The following is a 25960-nucleotide window of genomic DNA, read 5'->3' on the forward strand; positions in this document are numbered from 1 at the left end:
GTAAATAAATATAAACACAAATACAGCTGCTGAGTACAAGGTAACCCCAGTGAATCGCTGTAGCTTCCTTTTATCCACTTTGACCACTAGTCTTGTAACTGCACCTTTAATGGTAAAATATTAACTTTTGAAGTTTAACAAACTGCATGCATTAAGACAAACTTAAGCTTGTCGTCTGTTCTGTCAATGAGGAAGTGGTAAAGGAAATGTGCTGCTGTTTTTTTTCTGAGAACTAAGACCCAGTAATGTAGAGGAAGTTGTCACTTTTCTAGAAGATGTTTGAGACTTTAGCTGTGTAATTTATTAAAAAACAGACAATACATTTTTAGCAAGTCAACGTACTGGATATCTGTTGGCTTTTGACACTTCATGGTCATGCCGGTTAAGCATTAAACAACTACCATTATTGTATTGGAATTTGGAACTAATTATCTTATTGTCTGTTATGAACTGAATATCAAAGCGATTTAGTGAAGAAGAAACAAATGGATTTTCGAAAAGTTCCATCATGCACTGAAGTGAGCTCATGGAGTCCGGATGATCTCATCGATTATTTCAGATTGGTAAGTACCTTATTAATATTGCTAACTTTATTTCACTGTAAATGACAAAAGTTTTAAATCATTATTCACACAACGGATGTGTTATTTATTTTAGCATATCAATTAAACTTTATTTTAAAAGGTCTTTAGTTTAGAAAAGAAAAAACATGGCTTTTACCCTGCGTGAGGGGTACATACAAATCATATCAGGAACTATTACTTTCAATAAACCGTGTACATAGGAAGACGGACATTATATATATATATTAGTGAGTTGATACACATGGCACTTCTGGGGAGGTGCTCAAGTAGGGTCCAAACCCGTCTCAAGTAGATATAGAAACTTGGCACTCAAGATAAATGTGAATTGTGGTCTTTTATTAAGAAGAATTTGTAGGATCAGCACAAGCTCAGACATTTCGGTCAAAGACCTTCATCAGTGTGCGTGCAGGGGGTCCTCAGAAGGTATAGCAACTTGACAACTGGCGTAGTCAGGTATGACGCGGTGTCATTGCCACATAGACAGTCGTGGACACTGTGTCATACCTTACTACGCCAGTTGCTTTACCTTCCGAGGACCCCCTGCACGCACACTGATGAAGGTCTTTGACCGAAAAATCTGTGCTTGTGCTGATCCTACAAGTTCTTCTCAATAAAAGACCACTGTTCACATTTATCTTGAGTGCCAAGTTTCTATATCTACTTGAGACTGATTTGAACCCTACTTGAGCACCACCCCAAAAGTGCCATGTGTATCAACTCACTAATATATATATATATATATATATATATATATATAGTCCGTCTTCCTATGTACACTGTTTATTGAAAGCAATATGAAGGTCTTTGACCAAAACATCTGTGCTTGTGCTGGTCCTACAGGTTCTTCTCAATAAAAGATCCCTATTCACATTTATCTTGAGTGCCAAGTTATATATATATAAGGGCATTGACAACTGTAAAATAGAACTTCCTATTTAAAATGAATACATGCGTAAACAAAATTGGAGCTAATGCCACAAAAGACTGATGATAAAAAGTAAAAGATAATCTGAAATGATTTAGTAAAACCAAGTTATTGACCATTTTTTAACATTCTGATGTTCACAGTTTTTTTAGCTATTAATATGCAAGTACATAATTGTTTTTTCTAGTGCAACCTAAACGATTGTGAAAAGTTGGTTAAGAAACAAGGAATTGATGGGAAAAGGTTTTTGGTAAGTTTTTCATTTCAAAATCTCATTATTAGGTTTTATACTTAACAACTGCATTAATATATTATAAAATTATCAAGCAATTGAAAGAGAAGGGGGAGGGATAGAGGTAGGAAAAGGAGTAAATTGTGGTAAGAGTTGAATTATATTAATAGGGAAGGAAAAGGGAAGAATGAGCTAAAAGGGGAAGGTGGAAGGGTTGGGGGAGGGAATCAACACAAACAGTTCTTTTTCCTTTTCTGATAGTTGTAAAATTGTATTATATAACATTGCTGTAACGATTTCTCTAAGTAAAATTAACATATAGGTTTGATTTCTATTGTTATTGTTTGACTCATAATGAACATTTAAAATTATGGTTTGTTAGAGGTTTCATCCTGGGGAAATGTTTTGTACCAACAGGAGCAATCAATTGAAAATTTTTGGAATACATTATTCGTTATGGAATAATTGTATTCATATATACACCATGTGCAGAAATATTGGGCAAGTTGTATTTTAGAGGATTTTTTTGATTATTGATCAACAACTATGTTCTCAATCAATCCAAAAGACTCAAATATCAAAGCTTAATATTTTTGGAAATTGGAGTGGGGTTTTTTTTAGATTTGGCTATCTTAGGAGTATATCTTTTTGTGCAGATAATGATTACTGTGCAGAATTATTAGGCAACTTAAAAAAACCCAAATATATTCCCATCTCACTTGTTTATTTTCACCAAGTAAACCAATATAACTGCACAAAATGACATGCAAAAACAAAACCCCAAAAAATTAGTGACCAATATACCCACCTTTCTTTATGATAACACTCAACAGCCTACCATTCATAGATTCTGTCAGTTGCTTGATCTGTTTATGATCAACATTGCGTGCAGCAGCCACCACAGCCTCCCAGACACTGTTACGAGAGGTGTACTGTTTCCCCTCCCTGTATATCTTACATTTTATGAGGGACCACAGGTTCTCTATGGGGTTCAGATCAGGTGAACAAGGGGGCCATGTCATTATTTTTTCATCTTTTAGACCTTTACTGGCCAGCCACACTGTGGAGTAGTTGGATGCATGTGATGGAGCATTGTCCTGCATGAAAATCATGTTTTTCTTGCACGATATTGACTTCTTCCTGTACCACTGCTTGAAGAAGTTGTCTTCCAGAAACTGGCAGTAGGTCTGGGAGTTGAGCTTCACTCCATCCTCAACCCGAAAAGTTCCCACAAGTTCATCTTTGATGATACCAGCCTATACCAGTACCCCACCTCCACCTTGCTGACGTCTGAGTCATAGTGGAGCTCTCTGCCCTTTACTGATCCAGCCTCTGGCCCATCCATCTGGCCCATCAAGAGTCACTCTCATTTCATCAGTCCATAAAACCTTTGAAAAACAGTCTTAAGAAATTTCTTGGCCCAGTCTTGACGTTTTATCTTATGTTTCTTGTTTAAAGGTGGTCGTTTTTCAGCCTTCCTTATCTTGGCCGTGTCCCTGATATGGCACACCTTGTGCTTTTTGATACTCCAGTAACGTTGCAGCTCTCAAATATGGCCAAACTGGTGGCAAATGGCATCTTGGCAGCTTCACGCTTGATTTTCCTCAATTCATTGGCAGTTATTTTGTGCCTTTTTTGCCCAACACGCTTCTTGCGACCCTGCTGGCTATTTGCCATGAAACACTTGATTGTTCGGTGTTGGACATTTTGGACTTTTCAGCGCCCGTCAAATCTCACTTCTGACCCATTTTGCCAAAGGAAAGGAAGTTGCCTAATAATTAAGCACACCTTATATAGGGTGTTGATGTCAGTACACAACACCCCTCCTCATTACAGAGATGCACATCACCTGATTTACTTAATTGGTAGTTGGCTCTCAAGCCTATACAGCTTGGAGTAGGACAACATGTATATAAATTATGTGATCAAAATACTCATTTGCCTAATAATTCTGCACACAGTGTATTAAACAGAGAGACTTCTTCTAGAATTTCCGCCATAAGAGGGGGCACTAATTGTTTACGTTTCGATGCGATAAGAACTTTTGTAGCTAATAAGACACGCTTATATATGGTAATGGGTCTAATTTTGGGGTGTAGTTCGTCAAAGTCCAAAGATAGAAAAGGTAAATTAATACTGTGTTATTTTCTGAATAAGTTTATGTACTTCTTTCCATATTTGTTATTATTTTTGGATAGTTACAAAAAATGTGCAGTGTATTTCTTGTTTGGTCACACAATTTCTCCAACTTTTTTTTAGAATGGTAGGGGATATTTAGTTTAGTTTAACTAGAGTGACGTAGAATCTGGACATTATTTTGTAGTGGGTTAATGAAAATGTCCATTTAAGGGCTTGGGATTAGAGATGAGCAAATCTGAAGTTCGACGTTCGGTACAAACTTAGACTTTTCCAAAAAAACAAAGATTGGGGTTCGGATGCCTTACAAATGCAAATCACTAGTGTAAGCATCGCTGTGCTCAGGTACACTTGGTGCTCAGCCCAGTGCGAGCTTTTGCAGTGTTTGAATGTCTCACAATGGGGATAACAACAGCATGATCAGATGTAGTGTGCACTCAAAAAAAAATGGAAAAACTCCTCCCAAACTCCCCCAGAAGTGTTCTGTTTATCGATGGCTGCATGTGGGCAGAGAGCCAAACTGCCAATCAGTGACTTGGTCAAGTCCGGGACCAAAACTGAACTTTAAGAAAGTTCAGCTGGACCAGCAGAACCTGAACTTCCATGGGTCCGCTCATCTCTACTTGGAATATGAAATATTCAGGTCTCTTTCCCATTCAAGTATATTTTTGGTTCTTTGAAATGTTTATGTCATCATTGAATAATTGATAGATATGTCTAGCTCTCCATATGTTTTATTTTTTTGTGTTACCTAGTAGGATTGAGATTGTTCTGCGGATAGTAAGAGGAATTTTAGTCTTGTATTTATGTATTCCTCTATTTTTTATAGTAATATAGTTCTGAAATCAGGGATGTTGAATCACTTTTAAAAGAGTTAAAGGATTGTAACTATCCAGAGTTAGGGGTGCTTCACACACAGCGAGCTCACTGCCGAGATCGCTGCTGAGTCACGCTTTTTGTGACGCAGCAGTGACCTCATTAGCGATCTCGCTGTGTGTGACAATGAGCAGCGATCTGGCCCCTGCTGCGAGATCGCTGCTCGTTACACACAGCCCTGGTTCGTTTTCTTCAAAGGTGCTCTCCCACTGTGACACACAGATCGCTGTGTGTGACAGCGAGAGAGCGACAAATGAAGCGAGCAGGGAGCAGGAGCCGGCGTCTGACAGCTGAGGTAAGCTTGTAACCAAGATAAACATCGGGTAACCAAGGTGGTTACCCGATATTTACCTTAGTTACCAGCCTCTGCAGCTCTCACGCTGCCTGTGCTGCCGGCTCCGGCTCTCTGCACATGTAGCTGCTGTACACATCGGGTTAATTAACCCGATGTGTACAGCAGCTAGGAGAGCAAGGAGCCAGCGCTCAGTGTGCGCGGCTCCCTGCTCCCTGCACACACAGCTAAGCGGTGTGCGCTGGTAACTAATGTAAACATCGGGTAACCATACCCGATGTTTACCTTAGTTACCAGTCTCCGCAGCTTCCAGACGGCGGCTCCGTGCAAGCGCAGCGTCGCTTGCACGTCGCTGCTGGCTGGGGGCTGTTCACTGGTCGCTGGTGAGATCTGCCTGTTTGACAGCTCACCAGCGACCATGTAGCGATGCAGCAGCGATCCTGACCAGGTCAGATCGCTGGTCGGATCGCTGCTGCATCGCTAAGTGTGAAGGTACCCTTAGGGGCACTTTGCACACTGCGACATCGCAGGTGCGATGTCGGTGGGGTCAAATTGAAAATGACGCACTTCCGGCATCGCATGCGACATCGCAGTGTGTAAAGACTGGATGATACGATTAACGAGCGCAAAAGCGTCGTAATCGTATCATCGGTACAGCGTCGGCGTAATCCATAATTACGCTGACGCAATGGTCCGATGTTGTTCCTCGCTCCTGCGGCAGCACACATCGCTGTGTGTGAAGTCGCAGGAGCGAGGAACGTCTCCTACCGGCCTCACTGCGGCTTCCGTAGGATATGCGGAAGGAAGGAGGTGGGCAGGATGTTTACATCCTGCTCATCTCCGCCCCTCCGCTCTGATTGGCTGCCTGCCGTGTGACGTCGCAGTGACGCCGCACGACCCGCCCCCTTAACAAGGAGGCGGGTCGCCGGCCACAGGGACGTCGCACGGCAGGTGAGTGTGTGTGTGAAGCTGGCGTAGCGATAACTTTCGCTACGCCAGCTATCACCACATATCGCTGCTGCGACGGGGGCGGGCACTATCGCACTCGGCATCGCAGCATCGCCCTGCGATGTCGTAGTGTGCAAAGCCCGCCTTAGGGTCTTATACAATGTCTGATTGGTGTGATATTTCACATGATGCCCATTGGTTTATGGAGCTTTTCACAAAGGCAGTTTCTAAGAATAGGTTTGGTACAGTATATCATGAGGATTAATCTTAGATACTTTATCCTTACAAGAAAGAAGTATTTTTTTCCCCTTATGTACTGAGGCTTTAGGTGTGGGGAAGCTTGCAAATCTAAATTAGGGATGTAAGAGGGAGGTTGTAGTTCAGGCATATCTCTATTTTTACCCAGCCTGATTTCCATGATTGGATGAAACATTTTTGTATCTGGTTGATTAAGTTGGTTAAGCACTATCCTATGAGGTTGGGTAACCCTACGCAACCTCTTTTTTTGTTTTGCAATTCTGGGTGTTTTATTTTTCCATATAAATCTGGACATTTGTTGCTGCAGCTTTTTTAGCCAGGTGACTGGAATAATGAGCAGGATTGTGCAGAAGATATAGAATATTCTTGGTAGAATCGACATTTTGTTTTGGTAAATTTTTAACCCATTTTTATTTTTTTTAAGATAAACATAATCAAACTTTAGTGTTATCAAATCAAATTTTTAAGGCTTTATTTACCCCTTCATGACCAAGGATGTAACAGTACGTCCTAAATTCTGAAGGGGTTGAAGGGGCTGCTGCGGTGAGCCGGTGGTGATTCCCACACATGTATGCTGATTCGTACAGCAAACATGTGTGCCTCACAGGCGCAGGTGAATTCGCGATCCATCCACGCCTGCTAACCCCTTAAATCGTTCTGTCAAAATGTGACAGCACGACTTAAAATGCTGCAGCGAGGAAAGTGCCTTTCCCGTCCGCCGTGGTTGTCATGGTAGCACAAGCACAGGGTTATGTGATGACTCTTGTTGGTATCATGACATAGTTCCTGTTACATCAAATTATGGATTTACGGCACTCCTGGCGGTTATGATTGGTGTTCAGATAAGGTCCATCCCTGTCTTCATATAGAAAAAGAATCTGGCACTCAAATGAAGTGAAAGCAAAACCAATGGTTCTGATGAATTTTGACAGATTTTGTATGTCTTTGTAATTTTTTCAGTGTATATATGAGGAAGGTCATTAATTGACCGAAACGTCAAAAGAAACTATGCACTACTACTTGATTTATCCAATGAAAGGGATATTTTGCTTTCACTTCATTTGAGTGCCAGAATCTTTTTCTATAGTTCCTGTTACAGCCGGCAGAGCAGCAGCTGTAACAAGAATGGAGCATTTCTCCTGATCAGAGCCATGCAGCTCTGAGCAGGAGAAATGAATCAGTGATCAGACTGCTCGTCCTTATAGCCCCCTAGGGGAACTAGTAAAATAAAAAAAAAGAAAAAAAGTATTAGAAAATTAAAAGAAAAATAAAAAACCTAACAGTTCAAATCACCCCATTGAAAACTAAAGGTTTAAAAAAAAATACACACATTTGGCATCGTCGCATTCAGAAACACACAATCTATCAAAATATAAAATGCTATGAAGAAAAAGACATGGATCACACATCCCACAAAAATACAATGATCTAAAGCCGCTAGGCAAAAAATTAATTAAATAGAACATGAGGTTCTTTTGTTACCATTCTGACTGCTAGAGGGGTCAGCCTTTTTTTGCTCCCAGTCCACATATGGGAGCCAGTGGGAGGTGAGTGCGCAGCTCCTCTCACTGAGTGCTGGTACTGTGTAGTGGCCGCTGTTGTGGTGGTGTCGTGTCAGTGGGGCAATATGGCCTGGAGCCTTGGGGGCTTTGCCTTGCAGCATGGGTGCTGTGAGGCACCAGGTCGCCTGCCCTGCTGGCGCTTTGTCGCTGCAGCAGTGGTTGGTGCACAGTGCCACACTAAAAGGTTTAGGATAGGGACCCACTCAAGAGGTTTGCCGTGAAGTGGCAGTGGGCTTAATACAATCTGATCAGAATGGTAACAAAAGAACCTCATGTTCTATTTAATTAATTTTTTGCCTAGCGGCTTTAGATCATTCTATTTTTGTGGGATGTGCGATCCATGTCTTTTTCTTCATAGCATGGCCTATCAAAATATAAAACCAATTAATCTGATCTGTAGATGGCGTAGCAGCAAAAAAATTCCAAACGCCAAAATCACATATTTTGGTCTTTCAAATTTTGTGCAAAATGCAATAACAGGGGATCAAAATGTAGCATATGTGCAAAAATAATGCGGTTAAAAACATCAGCTCGAAACACAAGAAATATGCTATCACTGAGCCCCATATCTTGAAAAATAAAAACGCTATGGATCTCGTAAAATGGCACAAAAAGTGTGCCACTTTTTTGGGCAAACATTTGAATTTTTTGTAACCCCTTAGATAAAAGTAATGCATGTTTGGTGTCTACAAACTTGTACGGACTTAGTGCATCACACCAACACATTGGTTTTACCATATAGGGAACACTGTGAATAAAATATCCCAAAAACAATAATGCAATTGCACTTTATTTGCAATTTTTCCACACTTGGAATTTTTTTTGCCGTTTTCTAGTACACTATATGGTAAAACTTATGGTTTTATTTAAAAGTACAACTTTTCCCCTAAAAAAACAAGCCCTCATATGGCAAGATTGATGGAAAAAAATTTGTGGCAGCTCTCGGAAGAAGGGGAGCAAAAAACAAAAATGAAAGAACGGAAAATCAATCGGTCATGAATGGGTTACATACCTTTTTGTGTGCCATATTAAGTGTATATGCCTAACAGGCTTCTGGCACATGTGTAACATGTATTTACAAGGCCTCCTTTTACTCCTTTTTTTTGCTGAATAAAATAGAATAGTAATTACACTATTCAATACAAAGGGATAATAACATCAAAATGTGTTCATTTCCAATGCCTATAGTGTACACAATTTGTGCAGCAATAGATATTTTGAATATATTTATCTTTCATACTTTGTCTACTTTTTTTCATTAGGGATACTCATGCGCAAATGCACTATAGTTAGTTTTATGAGAATTCCATTGGTCTTTTAATGTGTCATAGGGGAAGCTCGAGTACCATTAGCAGCCCACCCAAAGAAAAAGAGAACAAACTCCATACATATATTGCCCTGGTCAGATTCAAATCCAGAACCTCAGAACACAAAGAACTGAACCACTGTGCATCCGTCCTTCTATGTGGTATAGGTTTTCTTTCAACATAAACCAACTTGCGGCATATCCCCTTTGTATGCTTATTTAATGCTTTTACATTGAAGCTTTTAGCAAAGTGATGATCAAAAAGTATGTAAAGGTACACCAAAGCGCACTGGCATAACAGTGGTTGGGTTTCTTCTCAATGCAAAAAAAAAATTTGATCTTTCACGTAAAATAAAAATTGATTTAATCATTTTATTAAACAGTTATCAGCATAATTAATTGACTGTACTTTGGAAACTTGTCAAACTTGAAAAATGTAAAAAAAATTACCTTTGTTAAAAAACAATTTTATTTTATACCATTCAGCACTAGTGATGAGCAAACGTGTTCACCACTGCTCGATCCTCGACTTAGCATCAGGGTGCTCGAGTACACTCGTAACTCAATCAAGCATCCTGAGTGCTCAAGCGTCATGCTCAAGTCCCCGCCCGGCATTTTCACTGCTTTTAGACAGCCTATAAACATTCAGGGATTGCATGCCTTACAAAATAGTACTGTAACCATGTTGGCTACTGGTATTAATGTGATTGGCCGGCCGCATCGCGCACGTTGTGTCATGTCCCTGAAGAAATTTCTGCAGGGATTTGACGGCACATGTGCGCGTCAAATCGCTGCAGAAACACTGTATAATGAAAGCAGTGTTTCTGCAGAAAAAAAGCCGATTTCATGCGCTCTGGATGCAGCTTCTCCCATAGACAGAGTGGGAGCTGCATTCAAAGCGCACGGAATAAGTGACATGTTGCTTCTTAGAACGCAGTGATTTGGAACAAAATTTTGGCATCCAAATCGCTGCGCTCTCAAACGCAATGTGCGCACGTCTCATGCACAATCTACATAGATTATGCAGGGGACGCAGGTCGCATTCATTTATGCTGCGGTGCAATACGCAGCGTAAATGCATGAAATTCGGCAACGTGTGCATGAGCCCTAACACCTGGTGATGCGATGTTCAGCACACTGTCCTCTGGAATCAGTTCCGGGAGAGTTGATGTATGAGGGAGAGTTGATTTTAGGGCAGGCATAAAGTCTGTGTTGTTATTGCAGCAATTGTATACCACTGCAGCGCTATTGACACAAAAGTTCTTTTTAGGTTTACATACCTTTCTTTCTCTAACAAAACCATTGATATTTGTATTCAGTTTAGGGCTAACTAGTGGAGGAGGAATAGGAGGAATAATTTTAGATTAGAGGCATATAGGCAGGGTTTATTGCCTTACAGTCCTTCTATACTTAGGCTAGGTTCACACACTGCGTTTTTTTGACGCTGTGTTTTTGTGAACCCGCGTGAAAAAAACGCGGCAAAAAACGCACGCGTTTTGCCGCGATTTGGTGCATTTTTTGCTGCGTTTTGCTGCGTTTTTGCTCACTGCGTCTTTATGCGTTTTTTATCAGTGAACAAAAAAAAAGGTCTGATGTCATTTCCTTCTTCAATATGTTCTTCATTCTCCACTAGTGTATGCAGGAGAGCAGACAGCTGCAGAACTACAAGGCTCAGCATGCTCCATCCAGGACTGTATGCTGGAGAGTCAGGGGGAGCAGACCTACAAGGCTCAGCATCCTCCATCCAATAGTGTATGCAGGAGAGCAGACAGCAGCTGTCAAACTACAAGGCTCAGCATCCTCCATCCAATAGTGTATGCAGGAGAGCAGACAGCAGCTGTCGAACTACAAGGCTCAGCATCCTCCTTCTAGGACTGTATGCAGGATTTCTTTGCCCCCCCAAACAAAAAAAAATGACGTGGGCTTCGCCATATTTTTGTATGCTAGCCGGGTACAGCAGGCAGGTACGGGCTGCCCCCAACCCCCAGCTGATTATTTGTACCCGGCTGGGAACCAAAAATATAGAGAAGCCCTTTTTTTTAAATTATTTCATGAATTTCATGAAATACAGTCAGGGCCAGAAATATTTGGACAGTGACACAAGTTTTGTTATTTTAGCTGTTTACAAAAACATGTTCAGAAATACAATTATATATATAATATGGGCTGAAAGTGCACACTCCCAGCTGCAATATGAGAGTTTTCACATCCAAATTGGAGAAAGGGTTTAGGAATCATAGCTCTGTAATGCATAGTTTCCTCTTTTTCAAGGGACCAAAAGTAATTGGACAAGAGACTCTAAGGGCTGCAATTAACTCTGAAGGCGTCTCCCTCGTTAACCTGTAATCAATGAAGTAGTTAAAAGGTCTGGGGTTGATTACAGGTGTGTGGTTTTGCATTTGGAAGCTGTTGCTGTGACCAGACAACATGCGGTCTAAGGAGCTCTCAATTGAGGTGAAGCAGAACATCCTGAGGCTGAAAAAAAAGAAAAAATCCATCAGAGAGATAGCAGACATGCTTGGAGTAGCAAAATCAACAGTCGGGTACATTCTGAGAAAAAAGGAATTGACTGGTGAGCTTGGGAACTCAAAAAGGCCTGGGCGTCCACGGATGACAACAGTGGTGGATGATCGCCGCATACTTTCTTTGGTGAAGAAGAACCCGTTCACAACATCAACTGAAGTCCAGAACACTCTCAGTGAAGTAGGTGTATCTGTCTCTAAGTCAACAGTAAAGAGAAGACTCCATGAAAGTAAATACAAAGGGTTCACATCTAGATGCAAACCATTCATCAATTCCAAAAATAGACAGGCCAGAGTTAAATTTGCTGAAAAACACCTCATGAAGCCAGCTCAGTTCTGGAAAAGTATTCTATGGACAGATGAGACAAAGATCAACCTGTACCAGAATGATGGGAAGAAAAAAGTTTGGCGAAGAAAGGGAACGGCACATGATCCAAGGCACACCACATCCTCTGTAAAACATGGTGGAGGCAACGTGATGGCATGGGTATGCATGGCTTTCAATGGCACTGGGTCACTTGTGTTTATTGATGACATAACAGCAGACAAGAGTAGCCGGATGAATTCTGAAGTGTACCGGGATATACTTTCAGCCCAGATTCAGCCAAATGCCGCAAAGTTGATCGGACGGCGCTTCATAGCACAGATGGACAATGACCCCAAGCATACAGCCAAAGCTACCCAGGAGTTCATGAGTGCAAAAAAGTGGAACATTCTGCAATGGCCAAGTCAATCACCAGATCTTAACCCAATTGAGCATGCATTTCACTTGCTCAAATCCAGACGTAAGACGGAAAGACCCACAAACAAGCAAGACCTGAAGGCTGTGGCTGTAAAGGCCTGGCAAAGCATTAAGAAGGAGGAAACCCAGCGTTTGGGGATGTCCATGGGTTCCAGACTTAAGGCAGTGATTGCCTCCAAAGGATTCGCAACAAAATATTGAAAATAAAAATATTTTGTTTGGGTTTGGTTTATTTGTCCAATTACTTTTGACCTCCTAAAATGTGGAGTGTTTGTAAAGAAATGTGTACAATTCCTACAATTTCTATCAGATATTTTTGTTCAAACCTTCAAATTAAACGTTACAATCTGCACTTGAATTCTGTTGTAGAGGTTTCATTTCAAATCCAATGTGGTGGTATGCAGAGCCCAACTCGCGAAAATTGTGTCACTGTCCAAATATTTCTGGACCTAACTGTAATTAAAAAAAAAATGACATGAGCGTCGCCTAATTTTTGTGTCCAGCCAGGTACAACTAGGCAGCTGGGGATTGGAATCCACAGTGGAGGGTGCCCATGCTTTCTGGGCACCCCCACTGCGAATTGCAGTCCGCAGCCACCCCAAAAAATGGCGCTTTTATAGAAGCGCCATCTTCTGGCGCTGTATCCAACTCTTCCAGCTGCCCTGATGCTGGGTGGCTCACTGGGTAATAATGGGGTTAGGGCTAGCTGTATATTATCAGCTGGCCCTAAGCTCGAAATTCATGGTGTCACGCCAATATTAGACATGGCCACCATGAATTTCTAGTAAAGATAAAAAAACCACAACACACAGAAAAATATTTTTATTAGAAATAAAACACAACACAATTAGTGACTCCATCTTTATTGAAATAAAGAACCCCCCTCCGCAGTAATCCTGGGTCAGGGTCCCACGCCGTCCAATCCGGATCCAATATCATCTGATCGGTTTGCTGGAAGGCAAAGTGATCACATGATGTGTCAGGATCAAGTGCCTGAATCACATCACACAGCAGCTGATTCTATAAAAGCCATTTATACAATCAGCTGATGCATCGGTGCAAAAAAAAAAAAAAATACTCACTTATGTGCTGATTACTGGCAGCTCCTACAGCGAGTCTGATCACTGCAGCAGCTGCCGGTAATCAGGGATGAAGTCTCCTGACGCATCCGCTGATAACCGGCCGGGCGCCGGCGTCAGCCCGAGACTTATGATCAGCTGACGCGTCAGGTGACTGCATCAGGTGATCCATCGCCAGGTCCTGCATCCTGCAGGCATACGTACCCGGGGAGACTGCACACACCCGGAGCGGCGATACCAGGAGGAGGATCTGGGAGCGGGCATGGCACCGGGAGTCTGCAGACAGGTGAGTATGACTTTTTTTTTTTCTACTGTTCACTTTTGTTTTCGCAGCCGCTTCCACCTCCTGCCCGTACATGGCGCCGCACGGCAGCATACATGCACAGGACCGGAGGTGGAAGCGGTGGTGACGGTACCGGGAGGATTCACGCTTCTGTGTTTACTGACAGAAGGAATCCTCTTCCTGTACATGTCACTTTACTACCCACCTCCTGCGTTTATAGCTTAGTTTTTGGTCTTAGAAACGCACTAAAACGCACCAAAACGCACCTATTTGCGTTTCTCATTGCGTCTTTCAACATCCCATTGCACTCAATGGATGAAAAGCGCAGTGAAAAACGCGGGAATAATTGACATGCTGTGTTTTTGTGGCACCACAAAAACGCAGCTGAAAAAAAATGCTGTGTGCAGACAGCAAAAATGAAAACTAATAGACTTTGCTGGGGAAGCAAAGTCATGCAGTTTTCTGAGCAAAAACGCACCCGAAAACTGCGCAAAAACGCCGCAAAAAACGCACTGTGTGAACTTACCCTTATATTGCCCCTGCAATCTAAAAACAAAAGTCTTTTTCAGAGCTACATATTTTTTTCCCTCTTACTAAAGTAAAGTTGGCAGGCATTTATAGTATCTTCCTAATTTAGAATGCACAAGAAGTGCGGTAAGGGAAGGGGAAGTGTACATGATGCTGATGGGGCACGCAGAACCCAAGAACGTGGGTGCCTGCTGCGGGAGCACAACCAACACACTCATCCATGAGACCTAGCTTCCTGTTCCACTTTGCAGAGAGGGGCACAGAACACCAATCTTGAAACCAGAACAGTGAGAATAGATGGTCAGTTGGATGGCAGATAATGCTTCCAGTATGTTTACCAGCACCACCCTGTTTTCCACGTGGTCCAGTCTCACTAGCCAAGAGTCTGGACCACATAATCCCCACCCTGATCCTCCTTCCTCCCATCATGGCAAATCCCAGGAGACAGGTGATCCCACACTTGGACACTCCGAGAAGCTCTTTATATATCCATTTACTGATTCTGGCCTCTCACCCTGCATATTTCAAGAGGCACATGAGGCACATGAGGAGATTTTGTGTAGTTATGACCAAGTATTTGAGCAGCCACAGTCAGAAGAAGACAACAGTGGAGAACGGAAATTAGTGTCTGAAGAGGTAAATGATTAGACATCTGCCAGCCAACAAGTGATATTTTTAAGTCCACAAGTCAGGAGGACCAGGAGGTGGAAGTGGAAGATGAGGTGGTGGATGATGAAGTCACTTGCTCAACCTGGGAGGGTGCCATGCAGAGCGAAGACATATAAGAATCATTTGCAACATGTGCCATTCCAAGATCAGCAGGGGCCTGACTACTACCAGCCTGATCAGTGTCTGTGGGTGAAAACACTGCTTCTTCCCCTGTGCTACAAGCTTGACAATCCCTTCAATACCCTGTCCAGAACACAAGTGTTGATGCCTCCCGCGATGCACCTGTAATTGTACATTTGCAGCATGCCCCCTCTATGTACTGTGTAATGAATGTGTCTGACCATACAGGGACATGGTCTGATCATACCACATCTCCAGGGTGGTTGTAGAAGATTCTGTTTAACATCATCGTAAAAGAGAAACATCCATCTCCCAAAAAATTAAATGATTTTAAAGGTTTCATTACAAAACATTTAAAGGGAACCTGTCAGGTAATTTATGTGATCTAACCTAGTAGCAGTGTGATGTATAGCCTAGTAACCCAATCCTACCCATCCCTGTGTTGTAATAGTGTGTAACGTGAATGTATAAAAATACGTTTTATTACTTACATGTACCCTTTGTAAATGAGCAGGGGCTCTAGTCCCCATGACGTTGCATCACCCTGTGAGCGTTTGTATATTTTCCATGGTATTCCATGGTATTCCATGGTATTCCCTGTGGGCGTGATACCATTGATTTACATGAGTGACGTCCCCGTTGCTCCTTAAGATCCCGCACGTGTGCACTTACCATTCCCGCAACCTTGTTATCCGGGTGCTTGAATCTCGTCTTCAGACGTGCTCTGTGCATGACCGGAACTGCAGAAGTCTTTTGAGCATGCACAGTGTGCGTCTGAAGCCGAGAAGCAAGCACCCGGATAACAAGGCTGCGGGAATGGTAAGTACGCAGGCGCGGGATCTCAAAGAACAATGGAACGTCGCTCATGTAAATTCATGGTATCACGCCCACAGGGACGTGATACCACGGAAAACATGCAAATACCCACAGGGCGATGCGACTCCCATGGGGCTAGAGCCTCTGATCATTTACATAGGGAATGTGTAAGTAATAAACCATATTTTTATACATTCACATTACACACTATTACAACACAGGGATGGGTAGGAAGGGGTTAATAGGCCCCACATCACACTACTACTAGGTTAGAACACATAAATTACCTGACAGGTTCCCTTTAAGGTAAAATCCAAATATGAAAGATTAGTAGCATGAGGAAAATTAGAAAAAAAGAATCACTAAAAGCTACGCGTTTCAGACTGAAGTCCTTTGTCAAAGCTTTAACAAAGGACTCTTCAGTATGAAACACAGACATTGCAGAGTGAAAATTGAAAATATGCCAATTTGGTGCTCAATATATTATATTGTCCAATTCATTATTGTCCAACTTGTGGAGATGTAAATTAGGTGGGTCTCCTTGCTACAGTAATGCCCAACATGTGGACGCTAACTTTAGTTTAGGCACATTATTTGGCTCAAAAGGGACGAGGGCATTTTTATTTGGAAGTGCAGATAATACTGGATTTCTATTGGGAGAGTGCGGGAGCCATTACCGTTTTCCAGATCTCTAGATCTACAAGCTCCCTTCTTACTACATTTCCCATCATTCTTTATGCTGGGCTACATGTCAGCAGTGAGTATGTACCGCTCCGCGCTCGGCTGCAGCCGAGCCACTCGGATCCGGGCTCGTTGGTGGGTGGCTCGAGCGCCTCTGGACCCGGGGTCTCGTCGCTCTGAAAGGGTGCTGGCGCTACTTAGGGGGTTGGTAGGTAGGTGTACGGCCGGAGCTGTGTTTGAGTTCGTGACGCCACCCACGGGATGTGGTGAAGGTGTAGACACCACTGCTGCGGTTACGGGGCATCCGGGGGAGATGGTGATGTAGCAAGATGTTAACCCCTCCGTGGGCAGGGATGATGGCCCCGGGACCCGTTGGGAAGAGTAGCTGCGCGGTGTGGGGCGGTGTGCGGCCTGATGGCACTGTTGTACTCACTGGTATTGACACACACAAGTCTCTGGTAAACAAAGTTGATGGTGGTCGGTGCCCCAAGCCGGCTGCGTCTGGACCCCCACCCGGTTTGGTGGTCTTTGCCTTTCTCCTGCACCGTGTAATGTATGTGTAGACTGCCTGCACTTCAGCGACGGGAGTCCACCCCCCGGCTGTATATATGTCGGAGAAGCCCGTTTGCCCGCAGACGCTGGCCCATGGGATCTTTCTTCCTGTGCGGTGGCTTTCTATCCCCCTCGGTGGGCTGTTGTCTTCAATTGGGACTTGGGTGGGAAAGGACCTAAAGTCCAGACTGCAATCAGTAAATTAACTCAGTCCAGTGGATTCTGGACCTCGTTTCAGGGTCTGAGTACCCCCCTGTGTGCTCTGGTTTCCAGTCGGTTCCCCGGGTCGGTACCGGCGGGCCACTACCCTGTCCCAATCCACCACGGTTCCACCGAGCCGTCTTCCCGGATCCTGCAGGCTAGGCCACTGTATGCCGCTTAGCCAAGGTGTGCGGGCTACGACCCTCACACCTGTCAGTCTGTTACAGGCCAGTCACACGGGTCTGACCTCCTCACTCCTCAACACTCAAACTCCACCGACTAACTGACGTTTCCTGCCTCAGGCTCTCTGAACTCCTCGGTGGCCGTGCCAACCGCCTGGCTCCGCCCCCTGGTGTGTCCATTAATCACTGAGGGAGGTGACTAGGGTTTATGGTTTGGCTGGTGTTACCTTGTGTGGGACTGGTGTTGTGTAGGGCGCTATCTGTGACTACCTGGCTAGTCCAGGACATCACAAGTACACCCCCGGTAACTCAGCCTATACTCCTTCCACTCTTACCCCAGGGTCACACACAGGTCCGGAACATTCTACTGTATAAAACACTGCACACAATACAGAATACACGTAATACACAAAGCACCATTACATCAGTCTGATTAAATTGATACCAATAACTGAAAATGTAAAAAGCACCTTGTAGGAAACTGATGTCTTCATTATACTATTAACATAACACATACCCAGATGTTTACATACATTATCTAAAATATCAGAATAAACCTTTCCCGTTTTAGGTCAATTAGGAACCAAAATTTAATATATAAAGTTGAGTGTATGTACGTATGTGTGTATGTATGTGTGTGTCCGCTAAAGGGATCCACTCCGTCGCATTTACAATCACAAAATTCTGCACAGCCACCTCATTTGACTCAGGGATTGTCATAGACTATATTTTGAGGGGAAAATTTAACCCTGCACTTTAGTTATTTGCCAAAAAATCCTGCTTATATTAGAGTCAATGGACCTACGAATGGATCTGTTATTATGGACTCCTATTATGGACAGAGAAAGACACAGAAAGAGACCTACACACACAAAAAGTGACACACACAGAAAGAGACACAGACATAAAGAGACACACACACAAATAGAGACACACGCACAGAGACAAACACAAAAAGACACACCAAAAGACACACACCGAAAGACACACACAGAAAGAGACACACACACCCAAAGAGACACATACACAGAAAGAAACAAATCCACAGAAAAAGACACACACACACACACACACACAGAAACTGTTTGGATGTGTGAGGTAATATATTGGCTGTTTTGACAGTTACCCTGGATATTTATCAGGTGACCTATAGCAATTGCATATCTGTGCTGATGAATATATGATGTGAAATGGTTCTATTACTTTACTTTTTTAGCTTTAATAATAAAATTTCTGTCTGTTTAAGTTTGTCACTTTTATGTTCAAAATCATTTTTTGTTAACACATTTTATTTTGTATTAGTTAAGAATAGTTAGCTACTATCCCGGTCAATGGCGGGTAATACAGCAGATTATTTATATTTGCCAAATGCAAGAATAATGGGAGAGAAAGAAAATGTTTTAAGGCATTTTTATTATGTTCTGCAAAGTCAAAAGTTTACATACATTTCATTAGTATTTGGTATCATTGCCCTTAAACTGTATGACTTGGGTCAAACATTTTGGATATCCTTCTACAAGCTTCTCACAACACAATAATTGGAAGGAATTTTGGCCCATTCCTCCTGACAGAACTGGTGTAACTGAGCCATGTTTGTAGGTCGTCTTGCGCGCATCGGCCTTTTCAGTTTTGCCCATAAATTTTCAATATGATTGAGATCAGGGTTTTGTGATGGCCACTCCAGAACACTGACATTGTTATCCTTAAGCAACTTTGTAACTAGATTGGCAGTATGCTTCAGGTCATTGTCCATTTTGAAGAGCTATTTCTGCCCAAGCTGTAAGTCCCTGGCTGATGTCTTAAGATGTTTCTTCAGTAATGTCACATAATCTTTCCTCATGATGCCAACTATTTTGTGAAGTGTACTAGTCCTTCCTACAGAACAACAACACCACATGATGCTACCACCCCCGTGTTTCACAGTTGGTTGGTGTTCTTAGGCTTCAAAGCTTCTCCTTTTTCCTCCAAACGTAATGATGGTCATTATGGCCAAACAGTTCAATTTTAGTTTTGTGAGACTACAGGACATGTCTCCTAAAGTCCAAGGTTTTTGTTCCTGTGTGTATTTGCAAACATTAATCTGACTTTCTTATGTTTCTTTTGGAGTAATGGCTTCTTTGTGGCAGAGTGGCCTTTCAGCATATGTTGATCCAGTACTTGTTTCAGTGACATAATGTTACCAGCTTCCACCAGCATCCTCACAAGGTCTTTTGCTTTTGTTCTTGGGTTGATATGTCCATATGTGACCAAAGCATGTTCGTCTGTAGTACACAGAACCCATCTCCTTCTTGAGCGGTATGATGGCTGAATATTCCCATCTTGTTTGTAGTTGCATATAATTGTTTGTACAAATGAACAAAGGACCTTAAGGTATCTGGAAATTGCAAACAAGGATGCACCAAACTTGTGCGCAAGTCCATAATGTCTTCCTGAGATGATTTCTTTTGACTTTCCCATGATGCAAGGAAGCAGTGTGTTTCAGGTGTGTATTAAAATACATCCAGAGCTGTGTCTCTAATTAACTCAAAAGTTTCCAAAGACATGAGATCATCATATGGGCTATCCCATATTGTTTAAAGCCATAGTACTCTTAAAGCTGCTTTACACGCTTCAATTTCTCGTGCGATTGCATGTGCGATCGCACCCGCCCCCATCATTTGTGCGGCACGGGCAATTTCTTGCCCGTGTCGCACAAAAAGTCGTAAACCCCCGTCACACGTACTTACCTTCCAAACAACCTCACTGTGGGTGGTGAACATCCACTTCCTGAAGGGGGAGGGACGTTCGGCGTCACAGCGACGTCACACAACGGCGGGCCAATAGAAGCGGAGGGGCGGAGATGAGCGGGACATAACATCCTGCACACCTTCTTCCTTCCGCATTGCCGGCGGAATGCAGGTAAGCTGCAGTTCATCGTTCCCGGGGTGTCATACGGAGCGATGTGTGCTGCCTCAGGAACAATGAACAACCGGCAAGCTGAAGGATGTTCGATTTTTTATAAATGAGCGACGAGTCAACAAGCAACAATAAGGTGAGTATTTTTGCTCGATCACAGACGCTCATAGCTGTTACACACTACGATATGTCAAACGATGCCGGATGTGCGTCACTATCGATGTGCCCCTGACAACAAATCGTTAGATATATCGTAGCGTGTAATGTGCCCTTTAGGGAAAGTAAATTTTTGACTTTGCAAAAAGTACTAAAAATCCCTGAAAATATTCTCTCTCATTATTCTGGCATTTTTTAAATATGAATAATTTTGGTTCCTAATTGAGCTAACAGAGCAAAGGTTTATTCTAATTTCATGTCAGATAGTGAGAAAAAGCATGCATATGTGTCTTTATAGATAGTGCATGTAAACTTCTAGTTTCAACTCTAAGGTGACAACATTTTACTTGGGACGTGGTTAGAGCCGCCGCTCTCCATTCACACAGCGGTGACTGAACCTGACCCGGTGACTGCCCTTGTGACTGCAACCCAAACGCTGCCAGAGGGAATAAAGTTAATTTCTTCCCGGAAGGAGGGTTCAATTATGCTGGCATCTTGCAGGTTTAAAATGCAATGAGCCTGCAGATTAGCTTAACCCTACATCTGCTAATACCTTTTTGCACATGACAGGTTCCTTTTAAGTTTATGGAGCATGTCTAAACAGATGCTATGAGGGACCAGATTTGGAAGAACATTTTATAAGGGCAAAACTTGAATAGTTATATAAGTGATGTGAGGTGATTAGCCAGTCTAAAGAAATGTGTTTTCAGGGCACGCTTAAAGGTACGGGTATTAGAATCTAATTGAATTGTCCTGGTTAGTCCATTCCAAAGAATTGGCGAAGCTTATGAGATTTCTTGGAGACTGGAGTGGGAGATTAGGGTTATTGAGGATGTTAGGCGGGCTTTGCACACTACGACATCGCAGGTGCGATGTCGGTGGGGTCAAATTGAAAATGACGCACTTCCGGCATCGCATGCGACATCGTAATGTGTAAAGGCTCGATGATACGATTAACGAGCGCAAAAGCGTTGTAATCGTATCATCGGTGCAGCGTCGGCGTAATCCATGATTACGGTGACGCGACAGTCCGATGTTGTTCCTCGCTCCTGTGGCAGCACACATCGCTGTGTGTGAAGCCGCAGGAGCGAGGAACATCTCCTACCGGCGTCACTGCGGCTTCCGTAGGATATGCGGAAGGAAGGAGGTGGCCGGGATGTTTACATCCTGCTCATCTCCGCCCCTCCGCTCCTATTGGCCGCCTGCCGTGTGACGTCACAGTGACGCCGCACGACCCGCCCCCTTAACAAGGAGGCGGGTCGCTGGCCAGAGTGACGGTCGCAGGACAGGTGAGTCCATGGGAAGCTGCCGTAGCGATAATGTTCGCTACGCCAGCTATCACAAGGATATCGCTGCTGCGACGGGGGCGGGTACTATCGCGCTCGGCATCGCAGCATCGGCCTGCGATGTCGCAGCGTGCAAAGTACCCGTTAGGCCCCCTTCACACGTCCATGATACACGTGCGTGTTTGGTCCGTTTCCGTATATACCGGAGACACGGCCAAACGTGCACCAATGTTAATCTATGATTGTGGTCACACGTGCGTTATTTCATTATGTCCGTGTGTGCGTGTCCGTGATCCGTATGTGTTTGCATTTTGCACGGATGCATGTTCGTTATCTGCACGGAGCACGCACACGTGGACACAATGAAAGTCTATGGGTATGTGCACACACATTAGTAAACACGTATGCATCTACCTATAGTCCGTGTCCGTTTGGTGTTTTTATTTCTAGTGATGTCGGCTATTCTTTCTATTTCTGTGTATGTCGGTCAATCTCCCTGAGTCCGTCAGTCGGTCTCTCTGTCGGTCTCTCTGTCCCTCTCTCACAGTCTGTCCGTCAGTTTCCCCCCCTCTCTCATACTTACCGTTCCCCGATCCCCGGCGCGGCGCTGTACGGCATTCACACTGCTGCGGCGGCTTTTACTATTTTGAAAAAGTCGGCCGCTCATTAAATCTCCTATTCCCTGCTTTCCCCGCCCACCGGCACCTATGATTGGTTGCAGTGAGACACGCCCCCACACTGAGTGACAGGTGCCTCACTGCACCCAATCACAGCAGCCGGTGGGTGTGTCTATACTGTGCAGTAAAATAAATAAATAAATAATTTAAAAAAACGGCGTGCGGTCCCCCCAATTTTAATGCCAGCCAGATAAAGCCATACGGCTGAAGGCTGGTATTTTCAGGATGGGGAGCTCCACGTTATGGGGAGCCCCCCACCCTAACAATATCAGTCAGCAGCCGGCCAGAATTGCCGCATACATTATATGCGACAGTTCTGGGGCTGTACCCGGCTCTTCGCGATTTGCCCTGGTGCTTTGGCAAATCGGGGTAATAAGGAGTTAATGGCAGCCCATAGCTGCCACTAAATCCTAGATTAAGCATGTCAGGCATCTCCCCGAGATTCCTTTCATGATTAATCTGTAAATTACAGTAAATAAACACACACACCAGAAAAAATCCTTTATTAGAAATAAAAACCACACACATATACCCTGGTTCAACAATTTAATCAGCCCGAAAAAGCCCTCCATGTCCGGCGTCATCTAGGATGGTCCAGCGTCGCATCCAGCTCTGCTGCATGGAGGTGACAGGAGCTGCAGAAGACACCGCCGCTCCCGACAGCTCCACGTTGCAAATGAAGACAGCCACGCGATCAGCTGAGCTGTCACTGAGGTTACCCGCTGTTACTGGATCCAGTGACAGCGGGTAACCTCAGTGACAGCTCAGCTGATCGCGCTTCTCACCTCAGTTGCTGCGTGGAGGTGACCGGAGCGGCGGTGTCTTCTGCAGCTCCTGTCACCTCCATGCAGCAGAGCTGGATGCGACGCTGGACCATCCTGGATGACGCCGGACATGGAGGGCTTTTTCGGGCTGATTAAATTGTTGAACCAGGGTATATGTGTGTGTTTTTTCTTTCTAATAAAGGATTTTTTCTGGTGTGTGTGTGTTTATTTACTGTAATTTACAGATTAATCATGAAAAGAATCTCGGGGAGACGCCTGACATGATTAATCTAGGATTTAGTGGCAGCTATGGGCTGCCATTAACTCCTTATTACCCCGATTTGCCAAAGCACTAGGGCAAATCGGGAAGAGCCGGGTACAGCCCCAGAACTGTCGCATATAATGTATGCGGCAATTCTGGGCGGCTGCTGACTAATATTGTTAGGGTGGGGGGCTCCCCATAACATGGAGCTCCCCATCCTGAGAATACCAGCCTTCAGCCGTATGGCTTTATCTGGCTGGCATTAAAATTGGGGGGGGAACCGCACGCCGTTTTTTTTAATTATTTATTTATTTTACTGCACAGTATAGACACGCCCACCGGCTGCTGTGATTGGGTGCAGTGAGGCACCTGTCACTCAGTGTGGGGGCATGTCTCACTGCAACCAATCATAGGTGCCGGTGGGCGGGGAAAGCAGGGAATAGGAGATTGTTTAATGAGCGGCCGGCTTTTTCAAAATAGTAAAAGCCGCCGCAGCAGTGTGAATGCCGTGCAGCGCCGCGCCGGGGATCGAGGAACGGTGAGTATGAGAGAGGGGGGGAAACTTCAGTCACTCGGGGGATTAGCGGTCACCGGTGAATCCTTCACAGGTGACCGCTAATCAGTACTCGACACAGACAGAGCCGCGGTATGAGGATGAAGTCGGGTGAAGTTCACCCGAGTTCATTCTCTTCACGCAACTCTGTCTGCTGTCAGCCGACATTTATAAACGACATTGTGCATCACACACACGGACATTACACACGGACATTACACGTACACATACACGTTAATTCCACACGCACACACGGACGTTCTACACACAAACACGGCTAGCATACGCAATTCACACAGGTGCCACACGGACCATAAAAACGGACACAAAAACGGGACACGGACCCGAAAAACGGCCCGTAACACACATGCGTGTTTTTCACGGACGTGTGAAGGGGGCCTTAGTGTCACACACAGAGATAAATCTGCGGCAGATCTGTGGTTGCAGTGAAATTGTGGACAATCAGTGCCAGGTTTGTGGCTGTGTACAAATGGAACAATATGTCCATGATTTCACTGCAACCACAGATCTGCCAAAGATTTATCTGTGTGTGTGACAGGGCCATTAGGTCATTAGCAGAACAGAGGGCACAAGTAGGGTGATTGACATAGATGAGGTAGGAGATGTAAGGTGATACAGAATTATGGAGAGCTTTGTGGGTGAGAGCAATATTGGACACTGTAGCAGATGGGCACTCAGTGCAATGACTGTCACAGGGTAGAAATAAGAAACAAAATGAAGGTCATACTTTTTCTTGAGTTTTATATCACATTTCTTTACTAGATAAATACAATGGATAAATATCCAAAGGATGATGAAAATAATTTTCAGCGGAGCACATACAGATTATTAGTAGTGATTACTTGTCTCCTGAATTGTCTAACTTCCTCTTTTTACTGAGCTGGTGTCGCGGGCGGAGGAGGGGACCTCGTGCTCTCCCACTGCTCGGGTCCGGCTGCCGCTGCAGCTGCTGCGGCCTGCTGCTGCTGCTGCTCGGTGGCTCGAGCAATGGGCCGGATCCCGGGGACTCGAGCGGCGCTCCTCGCCCGTGAGTGAAAGGGGATTGGGATTTGGGATAGTTTATTGTCCGTGATGCCACTCACGGTTGTGGTGATTTGTTGACACCAACGCTGCTCTGTATGGGGATCCCGGGAGTGATGGTATGGAGCAGCTAGATGTTAGTCCTCCCCTCCGTGGGTAGGGGGTTGGTTGTCCCGGGGCCCAGTGATGAAGTGGGTGATGCAGGGCTTGGTGGGGTGCAGGGACGCGGCGGCAGCTCTGTGCCTTGCAGCACTGTGGTACTCACTCAGCCTGAGACGATGACACAGTTCTCGGTAAAACACACGGCTGGAAAGACGGTTCCCACGGATGGCTGCACTTGCTTTCCCCAGTAGTTGACGGTGACGGTCCCTTTTTCCTGCACCTAAGATGATGATGGTTTCGATGGGTTCCCACCGGTAACCCGCTCCCCGGCTTGGATATGGGCCGGAGGAGCCCTACTTTGCCCGCAGGCGCTGGCCCTGAGAAACTGGTGCCCTGGCGGTGGCGGTGTCTCTCTGTAATGGTTGGACTGTTGCCTTCAATCGGGACTTGCTTGTTGGGAGACCCAGAGGTCCCCTTCACTAATGGATTTGGCAAATTCACGGCGACTCCTAGCCTTGCCGGGATCCAAAAGGCCCCTGCCACTGGTGCTGACTGATCTTCGTATACCGCTCCGGTACCGCCGGGCCACCACCCGTCCGCGGTCCTTCCAGCAACCTCCAAGCAGTCACCCCTGCAGACAGTCACCGCCGTCCTCTGACCTTGCTGTCTCAGTCCGGGGCACACACCCGGACCAGCTTCAGGCTTTGTAAACTCTCACTTTTTCTGTCAC

General features: G+C 44.4%; 1 protein-coding gene across 1 annotated transcript in view; it reads left to right on the plus strand.

Annotated features, from left to right (window-relative positions):
- The first annotated feature begins 276 nt into the window (after positions 1-276).
- Positions 277-25960, plus strand: part of LCP2 (lymphocyte cytosolic protein 2) — a 365493-nt gene continuing 339809 nt past the window's right edge. Inside the window, exons 1-2 of the mRNA XM_075342299.1 lie at positions 277-563; positions 1697-1759. Coding sequence (XP_075198414.1) covers positions 486-563; positions 1697-1759 — 141 coding nt within the window. The 5' untranslated portion in view covers positions 277-485. The remainder of the gene's footprint in view (positions 564-1696; positions 1760-25960) is intronic.

Source organism: Anomaloglossus baeobatrachus, chromosome 4 (genome assembly GCF_048569485.1).
Source record: "Anomaloglossus baeobatrachus isolate aAnoBae1 chromosome 4, aAnoBae1.hap1, whole genome shotgun sequence".
Lineage (NCBI taxonomy): Eukaryota > Metazoa > Chordata > Amphibia > Anura > Aromobatidae > Anomaloglossus > Anomaloglossus baeobatrachus.